The sequence below is a fragment of the Miscanthus floridulus genome, chromosome 10 (genome assembly GCF_019320115.1).
Source record: "Miscanthus floridulus cultivar M001 chromosome 10, ASM1932011v1, whole genome shotgun sequence".
Lineage (NCBI taxonomy): Eukaryota > Viridiplantae > Streptophyta > Magnoliopsida > Poales > Poaceae > Miscanthus > Miscanthus floridulus.
This window is the reverse complement of record NC_089589.1, coordinates 51,427,368-51,441,240: the sequence shown is the minus strand read 5'-3', so window position 1 is coordinate 51,441,240 and position 13,873 is coordinate 51,427,368. Positions and strand designations below refer to the sequence as shown.

Below are 13,873 nucleotides of genomic sequence, written 5' to 3'. Positions count from 1 at the left end.
CATAGTCGTAGGTTCGATCGTATTTGAGAAAACGGTGATGACATGGCTCTTTCAAAAATATAGCATGCCAAATTAGAAAGGCTCTTGGAGTTATCTATTTTTTGAGGGATTTCCTATTTTAGAAAGTACTAGCTAAATCATTAACTTAGCTGTTTATTATAAGGCAATATATCATGTGCAAACCACTTAACTTGTGCAAATTTGAAAACTACCGATCAGGACCACTGGATGTTGATCCAATGGATGGGATGAGAGGACTTAAGCGCAAAAAAGGACAGCGGGTGGGGGGCTTAAGCGCAAAAAAAAATCACACATCTCACCTCATTCATTGAATCAACATCTAATGGTCTTGATTGGTAGCTTCCAAGTTTACATATGTTAATTGGTGAAAACCAAATTCTCATACTAGAAGCGATTCAATTGTGAATTCACAACCAGTAGTCTGCGATCAATAGTTCAGTTCATCGAGACAATGCCTAGTCAACAGTTTTGAGACCAAAGTGCACTAAAGCTGTGGAATGTGTTGCAGATGTTTAATAGAGTAATCTTTTTTACAGAGGAATCTCCTTGCTTATGGTTTGCTGTCCTCGGGAATGGTATCTCCTTGAACAAGGTAGCTGTGTCACATATATTCCGTTAATGGGATGGATTTTCGATCTTTGCGCAAGCAATAATCAGCATGTTCGTTTCAGCTTATATGATCGTTGATTATAAACTGTAACATTATTTTTTTCTCATGCTAAATTAGCCAGTAGTACTTCTGACTTATAATCCACGATCATTTCAGCTAAAATGAACGGGCTGAATATATGCTATGTCACTTTTTGGCACAGCTCCTCTTTAATGCCAGTTGGTGTGAGGGAGTTCGCTGGGGAAGTGAACTCTTGCAGTTGCTGCTCTGGGAGGAGGTTGAATCATGAGTCAAGATATCCATGCACAGAAAAGATCAATAGGGTGAAATCAGATAACGTTGCCTTATTACAAACTCTCCTAGGCATGAATCCAGTCGGCAGAACACTTGCCGCACGAATCACAAAGCGCAATCCAACCGTTGGTGGAAGGTGCATACCTCCGCGGCTCCGCCCCGGACCTCAGGCTCTGAGCTTGCTCTCGCAGCCGCCGCCGCCGCTCTTGCGCCCGCCAGGCCACCGTTGCCCCCATGCCCGAGCCCGAGCCCGAGCCCGAGCCGCCTCGCTCTGCTCCAGCAAACCGCCAGCCGCTCCACGCCTGAGCCGCCGCCGCCCTAAGCTAGCAAGCCCCCCGCCGCCGCTGCCCGCCCCTCGGGGCCCGCCCTCGCTGCTTCTCGCAGTTTGGGGGCCGCCGTTGTTGCCCGCCCCTTGGAGGTTGTCACGGATCTGAGGCGAAGGGGACGACGGGAGGGAGAAGGGACGGGCGAGGGAGAGAGAAGGGGATAGAGCATAGCCGAGCGGAAGCGAATCGTCTTGCGCGGCCACCGCCGCCGCCGCCTCTCTGTCTCAGTTGATTGATGCAGATGCATATCCATCTCCTCGTTTTCCTCCGTGGATCGATCTGCTAGCTGTTTCAATGTAGCTAACCTCTTATTGTTTCTTTGACTGTTTCTTTTGTCCCACACTTACAATGGCATCCTCGACCGGACGACCAGCAGGATGCTTCCGCAGAAAGCGCCCAAAAATGCGTCTGCCGCCGCCGCAGATCTGGTCGAAGGCCGCGACCATATCAGCAACCTCCCGGACGGCGTGCTGCAGCACATTCTCTCCTTCCTGCCAGCGCAGGACGTCGTGCGGACATGTCTGCTCGCCAAGCGCTGGCGCCACATGTGGGAGTCCACCACCGTCCTGCGCTTCGTGTGCGGCGGATTGAAGGAACCAGGGTCCGTGGAGGAGATTAAGGAGTTCGTGGACCATCTGCTGCGCCTGCGCATCCGCGGAGGCACGCCGCTCGACACCTGCGATTTCCGTTTCCATCTCGACGAGAATAAAGATTTCGACATGAGCCGAATCGTGCTTTGGATCCGTATAGCTCTCCAGTGCAAAGTCCGGGTGCTCCAGTTCATCTTTGTGGGCGATAATTATCAGGACATTCTTCCTCAAGATGACCATCCCTTCTTTATCTCCCAATACCTGAAGAAGCTAGAGCTTGAAAATTTCAACGAAATGGTGCCCAGATTCCTTGACTTCTCCTGCTGCCCATTTTTGGAAGACCTTGAGATTGTTTACTGTGCCCTAGTGCGTCCTAAACTCATCTCGTCACAATCCCTCAAGTGTCTAACCATCAAGCGTGGTTATTTTTCTTATGAATGGCGCTTGCCTATCCGTGCCCCGAATCTTGTTTCACTATGGCTTGAAGTCAGTGATGGCAGGACTCCATCGCTTCAGAGGATGCCATCCTTACTAACAGCAGTTGTCAAAATCCACGGTTATGATCTCAATACCGTTGACTCTGATTATGACAACAACCAAAGTATTCTCTTGCAAGGTTTATCGGCAGTTCAGAACTTGGTGCTAATATCTCCCGACATCGAAATGGTATTCTTACACACTGAGTCATAGTGTTCATGCCTACAGCCTACATTTAGATTTACTGATGTTTCTTTGTTTGCATTGTCTAGTTTATTTTCAGGAGGGACTTAAAATTTTGCTCTAGTTTCAACAAATTGAAGTCTTTGCTACTTGATGAATACTGGTGCGAGCCTGCTGATTTCAGTGCCCTAGCTTGCCTCAAACTTTCACCAGTGTTAGAAAAGCTCACTCTTCAACTATATTCAAAGGTATATAATTTCAAATGCAACTTCTGCGTTGTAGAAACTAGAACAAATTATAATTCAAATTTGTCGATTGATCTTGGCAAAATCACTGTATTTACCACAGGGACCTAAACATAAAGTGGAGATTAAACTGGGCTGTAAACCATTGGAGATGTCAGCGGCAATCTCACAACACTTCAAGATGCTTGAAATCAAATGTGAAGTATATGACGATAGAGTTCACAATGTTTTGATGTTTCTTAGCAAACAACTTAACATATGTAAGTTAACTGACATTACTGTTCACGCTTTCCTTATTAGTATGGTTCCAAATTATATGAATGGAAGCGTCTGGATTTAGGGTGTGTTTGGTTGAGCTGTGGCTGTGGGAAAAAGCTGCTGTGGGCTGTGAGCTGTGGGAAAGCTGCTGTGGGCTGTGAGCTGTAGAAAAGCTGAAAGCTGTTTGGTTAAACAAGTATAAAATATACCTTCTATCTTTATCTCTCTTGAAACAACTATGGAAGAGCTTTTTATTCCACCAATTTTGAAAAGCAGAAAGCCAAAAGCCAAAAGCAGGGTCAAACCAGCTTTCAAAAATGTACTACGGAAAAGCAACTGCTTCAGAAAAAGCAGCCTCCAAAAGCAGCCCCTTTGGTTGGGCTTTTGACTTTTAGGGCCAAAAGCCAAAGCCAAAAGCCCAACCAAACGCACCCTTAGCTGTACTGAGCAGTGATTCTATTAGCTCTAGTTCTCTGAACCATAGTGTGTCATCTTGCTTGTTGCTTATGAACGAAACACAAATGCTTGTTTTTTATTCTCGTCAATCATTTTACTTTTTCTTCATGACAATCATTTGGTACATTTTGTTTTCTTGTCTTATCATCACCCACCAGCTTAGAATGTTGTATTGCAGTAAAGTAGTTCAATCATATCATATCATTTTTTTGTTTCTGCCAACTAAATAAAAAGATGACCATTAGCTTTTTATGTGTGTATATAATAGATGAATAGTGTCATACCAGAATACAAAATTGTTTTTTAAAATGAGAACGTAACATTGATTTGATTTCCTTTGCTCAATGGGTGGCTTGTTTTTGTGCTAACATTTATGGCTGCATGTTCTTTTTGTTTTGGAAATTGGTAACACTTCCTCAGAATTTTTTCTGACACTTAAACAACACAACCATTAGTTTTTGTGGTTGTTTTAAAATATAATAACACCATGTGTTTGTCAATATACAATACTATACAATTATGGTAAACATATTGTCGGGGACCTAATACCGGGGTACCCCAGGAGGTGGAACCAATAACCATCGAACGTTAAAAACTTCTGGACGAACAAGGGCGCCGCTACGTTCCTTGCCCGAATGACGAAAGTTTGGTTCCGTCTTGCCCGACGTCTTTGGGCCAGCCCTGCCTCGCCCGAGGGCTAAGGGCTAGTCTCCACCTCACCCGACGTCTTTGGGCTAGCCTCGCCTCGCCCGAGGGCTAAGGGTTGGCCTCCGTTTCGCCCGACGCCTTCGGGATAGCTCCGCCTCGTCCGAGGGCTGAAGGCTAGTCTCCACCTCACCCGACGCCTTCGGGACAGCTCCGCCTCGCTCGAGGGTTGAGGGATAGACTCCGCCTCGCCTGACCCCCGAGGGGTGGGCTCGGTCACGCCCAAGGGATAAGGACTAGACTCTGCCTCGCCCGACGACTGAGGACGAACCTCGCCCCGTTCGATGTCCAAAGACTGGTTTCATCTTACCTGATAACTTCTCCCCTGTTCCCTCATGATGATGGGTACAGAGCAAGACAAGACGTTCGGGTCAACCATGGCTTCAAGGACCATACCCTGCGCCCCGGCAGGAAAGGTGCTACCAAGGAACGACGGGACTGGTGCTTTAGACCCTTCCGGGCGCCGCAGAGCCCGAAAGGTATTGCAGGCGCGTGCTCCTTGCCCTGTAGAGTTGTAGGCGCTGCCTTCAGCTCTAGGACACGGAACCCGACAAAGATATACGACAACCACTACACTCCAGAAAAAGGATTTGTGATCTCCACAAATGACGGACATGCCGTCACCACGTTATGGACCCAAGGGAGAGGCGTCCGCTTCCCGACCCCTTGGGTCCACCAAATCAAAGGACCTTGCCCACAGCGCTACTCCGGACCCCGACCCAGCGTCCCTCCGATAGAGACTCATAGGAACCAGAAGGCGTGCGGAGCAAGGTTGGGCGAGGTTCATAAGTCAAAACCACTGTACTGCAGCCCATATCCTGCGCAGGGCAGTATTCTGTAACCATCCTGACATTCTACAGGGGCATCGATAGTATTGTAGGCGCTTATCATCCTTTCGCACCCATCAGAATGAGAAACCAGACTGGGTGGATGTGAGCCACAAGACTAGGTAGAGTACGCATCCTAAGCCCTCACCCTTGTAAAGCCAGCCCCTTCATCTATAAAAGGGGATGCGCTTCCTCCAATAGAGGGACCGACTTTTGACGGCACAACACACAACACACACAGTCAAGCTGTTACCAAGCTCTTGGCCCCTTTTCGACCCTTCCATCAGAGACTTGGGACCAATCCCTCTTCTCGATCGTTTGTACCCCCTACTATGAATCGTTTTCGGTGCTAATAACACGAGCAGCAACAAACTGGACGTAGGGACATTCAGCCCAAACTAGTATAAATCTTGTGTCCTTTAGCGCACCATCCGAGCCTAATGCGCATTACTATAAATCTACTTGCCGGTGCTTGTACAAAACACCGACAGTTGGCGCGCCAGGTAGGGGACTTTGCGCGTTCTAAATCAGGCCTCGGATGGCCACCCACGCAATCAGCTGGGCCCCGGGCGCATATGTGCGTTTCAGCGACCTAGATTTCATCGTCACACTAGGAGGAGAACTGACGCTGACCCACACGGCCGCACAGTCTCTCCCTTCCATCAACCTCAGCCGTCTGAGGCTTGAGGGCCTGCCGGGCGACTCCCTTGGATCCCAGTTATCCAGGGAGGCCCCGCGCAACATTGCCCTGTTTCCGGAAGGCCCTGTACGGAGCGCCCCGATAGCGTTTTCGTTCAGTCTCCGCAACGCCACGGCGACCGCTGGACACCTTTTGGCACTACGCATGGTTCAGCCACCCACGGACAGCGAGTTCGTGGGGACAATTGAACCTGATACGGAGACTCTCCATAGGCTCCTCACGGAGGAGCCAGGATCGTTCTCCAGCTCGGACTCCAGCAGGGGGAGCCATCACCCTTCCCGGGAGTGCTTCATGGCGCGGATCCCCGAGGGGCATGTCGAGGACGTCTCCGAGGAAGAGGCTACCCCGACAAATGACCCTGACTGCGGATCCAGGGGGAGGCAACACCCCCATCTCGTTTGGGGATGGAGCAGCTGAGAGCCCGCAAGCTGGAGATCGATGAGGCCGAACAAGGGCTCGTCTAGGAGTACTCGGACATCAATCGCGAGATTGAACGCCGCGAAGGTGGTGGGCACGCATGCGCCACGGCCCGCACCATACATCAGAGGATCCTCACCGACTACGGGGGCCTTCCTCACTTCGCTTGGGCAAGCCAAAACATCGCCGCAGCGACGACCTTGCTGCACGGCCTTCCGGAGGCCGCGACGTCCGAGGATCGCCGCGCTTGTCGAGAAATTCGCATGTTGCTCGAGCGTGCGGCGGCGCAGCAGTGCGCCCCACCAATGACGCGTCCGTTCACCAAACACTGCCAGGCGACAAGCAGCCCTCCGCCGTCCCGGTGCATCAACGCCTCGGCCGTGACCGCGACGTACGCAGCACCATCGACGCTCGCAAACGCGCCCACGATGATGATGGAGAGGCAGCACGTCGCAGCTACCATCCCCGACGTGGCGGACGCTACGACAGCAACGAGGACCGAAGCCTGAGCCTCGGCCTCCTAGGCCCTCAGGCCTTCGGCCGACACATCCTCAATGCCGCGTTCCCACTAAGGTATCGACCGCCTACCAACATCCCTAAATATTCTGGGGAAACAAACCCCGGGCTTTGACTCAAAGACTATCGACTTGCGTGTCAGACCGGTGGTGCGAGTGATGACGATTTCATTATTCACAACCTCCCACTATTCTTGGCCGATTCGGCACGAGCATGGTTGGAGCACCTACCGTCCAACGCCATTCAAAGTTGGGCGGATCTGACAGAGATCTTCGTGGGGAATTTCCAGGGCACGTACAAACGCCCTGGAAACCCATAGGACCTCAAGAACTGCTGCCAGAAGGCCGATGAAACCCTCCGCGGGTACATCCGACGCTTCTCTCGGCAGTGCAACGAGCTCCCTAGCATCACCAACGTCGATGTGATAGGAGCCTTCCTATCTGGGACAACCTGCGAGTCTCTGGTACACAAGCTAGGGCGCAGGGGCACGCGGACCACCAAGGAGCTCCTGGACATCGCCACCAGCCATGCCTCAGGAGAGGAGGCGATTGGAGCCATCTTCGACCGTTCCGACGGCAAGGTAAGGCAGGACGAGGACGCCGGCGAAGGCGCTTCCAACCGTCCCGCCAAAAGAAAGAATAAGAAGCAACGGCGCGACGACTCGCTCATGGCCACAGCCGATCGCAAGGGTGGTCGGAAACCCGCGGAGGGTGCTCTGAACCATTTTGAGAAAATGCTCGAGGGGCCATGCCCAAACCATGCCTTCCCGGCCAAACATCTATACAAGGATTGCCGCCTCATGCGCAAATACTTGTCCAGGGGCCTCAACAAAGGGGAGCAGGGGAAGGAACCTACCCCCACTATAGACGACACTAAGGAGAAGGACGACGCCTTCCCAACGCCGACCGGCGCGCTCATGATCCTCGAAGGATCAGCGGCCTACGACTCCAAGCGCCGTCAAAAGGTCGCGCGCCACGAGGTCTATACAGTCGGACCAGCCATGCATGCCTTCCTCTGGTGGTCGGAATCCGCCATAACCTTCGACCGGACCGACCATCCGGATGCCGTCCCACACCCGGGAAGGTGCCTGCTTGTTGTCGATCCGATCGTCGGCCCAAAGCGGCTCACGAAAGTACTGATGGACGGAGGCAGCGGCCTCAACATCATGTACGCCAAGATGCTCGACAAGATGGGTGTCGACCGAACCAACCTCTGCCCCGTCCGAGCGCCTTTCCATGGCGTCGTGCCTGGTAGGCAGTCCGTGCCACTGGGGCAGATCGATCTACCCATCACTTTTGGGGATCGGTCCAATTACTGGACTGAGACCCTCACCTTCGACGTAGTGGGGTTCTTGGAAAGTTTCCACGCAATCCCGGGACGACCATGCTACGCGAAGTTCATGGCCATCCCCAACTATACGTACCTAAAGCTGAAGATGCTGGGCCCTCGCGGGGTCATCACCATCGGCACCTCCTTCCGTCGCGCTTACGAATGCGAAGTCGAATGCTGCGGCCACGCCACAGCAGTCGTCGCCTCCGAAGAGCTCGCCACCCTCAGGGAGGAGGTCGTTGAAGAAGCACCCGACACGAAGAGGTCGTCCGGGTCGTTCGAATTGACGGAAGGGCCCAAGGAGGTCCTCTTGGACCCTAGCAACTCCGAGGGCAAAAAAGTCCGCATCGGGACCGCGCTCTCCTCCGAATAGGAAAGCGCGCTCGTCGACTTCCTCCACGATAACAAAGACATCTTTGCGTGGAAACCGTCGGATATGCCAGGCATCCTGAGGGAGGTTGCCGAGCATACCCTCCAAATCCTCCTAGGCTCCAAGCTAGTGAAGCAACGCCTACGCCGCTTTGACGAGGAAAAACGCCGAGCCATCGGTGAAGAGATAGCAAAATTGTTAGCTGCTGGGTTCATCAGGGAAGTACACCACCCAGAGTGGTTAGCAAATCCTGTTTTTGTGTGAAAAAAGAGCGGGAAATGGAGAATGTGTGTCAATTACACAGGCCTCAACAAGGCGTGTCCAAAGGATCCGTTTCCTTTGCCACGAATAGACCAAATAGTCGATTCCACCTCGGGGTGTGAAACCCTCTGCTTCCTTGATGCATACTCTGGTTACCACTAGATCACGATGAAGGAGTCCGACCAGCTCGCGACGTCTTTTATCACCCCCTTCGGATTGTTCTGCTACATTTCAATGCCATTCGGTCTGAAGAACGCTGGGGCAACTTACCAGCGCTGTATGCTCAATTGCTTCGGGGACCTCATCGGGCGGACCGTTGAGGCCTACGTCGACGACATCGTAGTCAAGTCCAAGCGAGCTGACCACCTTGTCGTCGACCTTGAACAAACCTTTGCGAAACTCTGGGCAAACGGCATCAAACTCAATCCCGAAAAATGTGTTTTCGGGGTTCCAAAGGGCATGCTGCTCGGCTTTATCGTCTCCGAGCGTGGCATCGAAGCCAACCCGGAGAAAATATCGGCCATCACAAAGATGGGCCCAATCCAAAACATAAAGGGGGTTCAACGGATCACAGGGTGCCTTGTCGTCCTCAGCCGATTCATTTCGCGCCTCGGTGAACGAGGACTCTCCCTTTATCCACTCCTGAAGAAATCCGGTCGCTTCGAGTGGACAGCCGAGGCCCAGGAAGCACTTGACATGGTCAAGCATTTTCTAACTAAACCCCCGGTCCTGGTCCCTCCAAGCAACGGAGAATCCCTCTTCCTGTACATAGCGGCCACCACGCAAGTGGTTAGCGCCGCCTTAGTGGTAGAGCGAGAAGAAGAGGGGCACGCCTTCAAGGTGCAGCGCCCTGTATATTTCATCAGCGGGGTGTTATCCGACTCCAAAACCCGCTACTCCCAAATCCAGAAACTCCTCTACATCGTCCTCATCACCAAGAGGAAGCTACGCCACTGCTTTGAGTCACACCCTATGACAGTCGTGACGTCGTTCCCCCTCGGTGAGGTCATCCGTAGCCAGGATGCTACGTGAAGAACCGCAAAGTGGGCACTCGAGCTGATGGATCAGGGCATTTCTTATGCCCCCCGAACAGCGATCAAATCCTATGTGCTGGCTGACTTCATCGCGGAGTGGACCGAGGTCCAGATACCACCAGCAGTCGTCGATCAAGAGTACTGGACGATGTACTTCGACGGATCGCTGATGAAGAAGGGCGCCGGAGCAGGACTAGTCTTCGTATCTCCCCTCGGGGTCCGCATGAGGTACATGGTTCGACTCCATTTCCCCTCATCAAATAATACCGCAGAATATGAAGCGCTCATCAACGGCCTACGAATCGCCATCGAGCTGGGCATTCGACGCCTCGACGTCAGGGGCGACTCCCAGCTAGTCGTCAATCAGGTCATGAAGGAGTCAAGCTGCCACGACGCCAAGATGGAGGCATACTGCCGAGAAGTCCGACGGCTGGAGGACAGATTTGACAGCCTCGAACTCAATCACATCCCAAGGCGTCTCAACGAAGCAGCCGGCACGCTCGCGAAAGCAGCATCCAGCCGAGAGCCGGTGCCGACGGGTGTTTTCGCCAGCGATCAACACAAGCCCTCGGTGTGCTATGAAGGCTCGGAACGAGCCGACGATGGCCCGCCTGATCCTGTCCCGGGGATCGACCCACCAACTGCTCCTCCCGACCTCGAGGTCATGGAGCTTGAAGAGGATCCAGCAGCAGACTCCGACCCTCCCAACGACTAGAGAGCGCTCTACCTCGACTACCTCCTCCGCGACACACTACCGACAGACAAGACGGAAGCCCGACGGCTCGCGTGCCGCGCCAAGTCCTTTGTTCTTGTAGAGGGCGAACTCTACAAGCGGAGTCACATTGGGATCCTGCAGCTCTGTATCCCTAGCGAACAGGGAAAACTTCTGCTGAGCAATATCCTCGGTGGGGTCTGTGGTCATAATGCCGCACCAAGGATCTTGGTTGGGAATGCATTCCGACAAGGCTTCTACTGGCCCACCGCAGTAGCCGATGTCGAGCAAATTGTACGCACCTGCGAAGGGTGTCAGTACTACGCTCGGCAGACTCACCTCCTGGCCCAGGCACTCTAGATGATCCCCATCACATGGCCCTTCGCGGTCTGGGGGCTCGACCTGGTTGGGCCACTCAAAAAGGCACCCGGGGGCTTCACCCACCTGCTTGTCACCATAGACAAGTTTACAAAATAGATTGAAGCTCGACCGATCTCCACGATCAAATCCGAGTAGGCCATGCTATTCTTCCTCAATATCATCCATCGCTTCGGAGTACCGAACTCCATCATCACAGACAACGGCACACAGTTCACTGGTAGGAAATTCATTCGATTCTGCAATGAACAACACATCCGGATCGATTGGGCAGCCGTCGCGCACCCCCGGACGAACGGGCAGGTCGAGCGCGCAAACGGCATGCTCCTACAAGGCCTTAAGCCGAGAATTTTCAACCGGTTGAACAAGTTCGGCGCGCGCTGGCTCGCTGAGCTTCCGGCCATGCTCAGGAGTCTGAGGACAACTCCTAGTTGAGCCACCGGCTACACACCCTTCTTCATGGTCTATGGTTCCGAGGCTGTTCTCCCAACGGACCTTGACTATGGAGCACCAAGAATCAGAGCATACGACGAATAGGGGGCCGAGGCATCTCACCAAGATGCCATGGACCAGCTAGATGAAGCCTGCGACATCGCCCTCCTCCGTTCGGCTAAGTACCAGCAGGCGTTGCGACGGTACCACAGCCGATGGGTGCGGGGTCGAGCCTTCAACGTCGGGGACCTCGTCCTCCGCCTTGTACAGAGCAACAAGGACCGCCACAAACTCTCCCCGCCCTGGGAGGGGCCCTACGTCGTCGCGGAAGTACTTCGCCCGGGCGCTGTCGACGAAATATGGTCGGTAGTCTACCTAGGGGTATGCCCAAGGTAGTAGATTGTCGGCAGACAGATGCGCAAGCTACAAATAAGACGGTGACGCAAGACAGACATGAGGTTTTATCCAGGTTCGGCCGCCAAGAAGGCGTAATACCTATGTCCTGCGTCTGATTGTATTGCTGTATGTCAATGAGAGATGTTTTTTAGAGGGGTCCCCTGCCCGCCTTATATAGTCCGGGGCAGGGTTACAGATCTGGAAACTAATCCTAGCCAGTTACAATTGCCATAGGTGTCCGGATAAGGATTCCTATTCTAACCGACCAGGATCTTGCTTGATCACCAAATCTGCCTTGACTCCTTTCGCGGGACTCCAAATAGGTTGGTCGGGCCGCGCGTCGTCTTTTGATGGACCGGACCCTCTGATCTGGGCCGGCCCAAGCCTAGCCGTAAGGGTATAGGGGTTAATCCCCCCACAGCTAGTCCCCGAGCACCATGTATTATGCTACGACACGCCATTTTAACCTTCTCCGACAAGTAAGGCTTGAGTCCTTGACCTCTCTGACCACCGTTGTCGCTGAAGAAATAGGTTGTCCGAAGAATGTATGGTGCTCTTAAGAAAAAAGAAAAAGATTTCCATCCTGTGAAGTGTGTCCACTTGTATTTCTGAAAAGAAATGTAAGTGAATCTTGAAGCGTAGCATCCTTGATCATCAGAGGCGTAGGGGTTGAAAAACAAACACATTCACCGCAAGGTGAAGTGTGCCCACTTAGTCTCCGAGCCTGGTAGTAGGTGACATAGGCACGTGGTGCCAGGGTCTAAAAAGAATTAGCAGTTAAGTTGAGAACCCAATCGTCGTACAAGCGATACGAGATGCACTGGCAGGTGCATCGTACCGATGTAGTCCCCGGGCTTGCTGGAAGGCGACGTATGAGCCTTGTAGCAAGGTCTAAATAAATGTCTCTCAACTGTATGTGAGTACAAATCACATGTAGCCGAGGAGAACGATCTCCGAGCAGTGGTCGGGACAGTTCCCGAGCACAATAGTAATCCATTTAATCAGTCAAAGCATAAGGGTCGATTAAATAAACACATTCACCGCAAGGTGAAGTGTGCCCACTTAGTCCCCAAGCCTGGTAATAGGTGACGTAGGCACGTGGTGCCATGGTCTAAAAAGAATTTCCAGTTAAGTTGAGAATCCAATCATCGTACAGGCGATACGAGATGCACCGGCAGGTGCATCGTACCGATGTAGTCCCCGGGCTTGCTGGAAGGCGATGTATGAGCCTTGTAGCAAGGTCTAAATAAATGTCTCTCGGCTGTATGTGAGTACAAATCACATGTAGCCGAGAAGAATGATCTCCGAGCAGTGGTCGAGGCAATCCCTGAGCACAGTAGTGGTCCGTAGCAGTCCCCGAGCACGGTAGTGGTCTGAGCAGTCCCCGAACACGGTAGTGGTCGGAGCAGTCCTCGAGCACAGCAGTGGTCTGGGTAGTCCCCGAGCACGGTAGTGGTCGAAGCAGTCCCCGAGTACGATAGTGGTCTGGACCATCCTTGAGCACAAGACATGCAGCAAAAAAACGAACGCCGCTTGTACTATTATTTGGTGTATTTATTTATCTTCGTATTCTGTCAAGTCCAATCGTACATGTCTGGTCAAAAAAGCAGACAGGTATAGCACGTCATACTGTCTTCTTGCCCTTTCTAGCAAATAGTCGCTTGGCACCTGTAAAGAGGTGCGTCAGTGTGGGCCCTCTCACACTAGCAACGAAGAGGCGTGTACACTGGTAACGAAGGGGCGCGTTTATTGGCGTAGATCTCGAGGTTGTGAAAACAACCGTCTGCAGCGCGTGCGCACGTCTCCCAAGAATCTTGGGCGGACGAAATGACGGAACCCTTGGTTATTTATAATATAGAACTGGTAAGTTACTTTTTACCGATCCCCATTATCATTCGCCGCCGCAGCCTTCTTCTTCCTCTTGCCAAACCCTATACCTCCGAAATCATCACCAATCACCCCTCCACCTTATCCACCCCTTTAGCAAGGTCGGATTAATGGCGAAGAGAGACGCCCAGAAGAAAGCCGGAGTCATGGCGAAGGAGTGGTGGAAGTCAAGGAGCAACGAGCAGACCATCGAAGACCTCGTCACCATGGGAGTGCTCCACAACAAGGCACTCGTAGGATGGCGCGCGCTGGAAGGAGAAAGCTACCCTTATCCACAACCAGGTGAGATTGTGGTTTTCGAGGATTTCTTCAAGCGGGGTTTTGGGGTTCCAGTGCACCCTTTCCTTCAGGGGCTCTGTTTGTATTATGAGATTGGGATTTGCAATCTGCATCCCAACTCGATTTTTCTTGTCTCCACCTTCATCCATCTTTGCGAAGCATATGGTGGC

The 13,873-nt window shown here is 52.5% G+C and overlaps 1 protein-coding gene across 4 annotated transcripts in view; it reads left to right on the top strand.

The window, feature by feature from the left end:
• The first annotated feature begins 1,023 nt into the window (after window positions 1-1,023).
• Window positions 1,024-13,873, top strand: part of LOC136490213 (F-box/LRR-repeat protein At5g02910-like) — a 39,086-nt gene continuing 26,236 nt past the window's right edge. For all 4 annotated transcript variants that reach the window (XM_066486700.1, XM_066486702.1, XM_066486701.1 and 1 more), the window contains exons 1-3: window positions 1,024-2,507; window positions 2,591-2,749; window positions 2,850-3,006. In XM_066486700.1, the coding sequence (XP_066342797.1) occupies window positions 1,629-2,507; window positions 2,591-2,749; window positions 2,850-3,006 (1,195 nt within the window). In that variant the 5' untranslated portion in view covers window positions 1,024-1,628. The remainder of the gene's footprint in view (window positions 2,508-2,590; window positions 2,750-2,849; window positions 3,007-13,873) is intronic.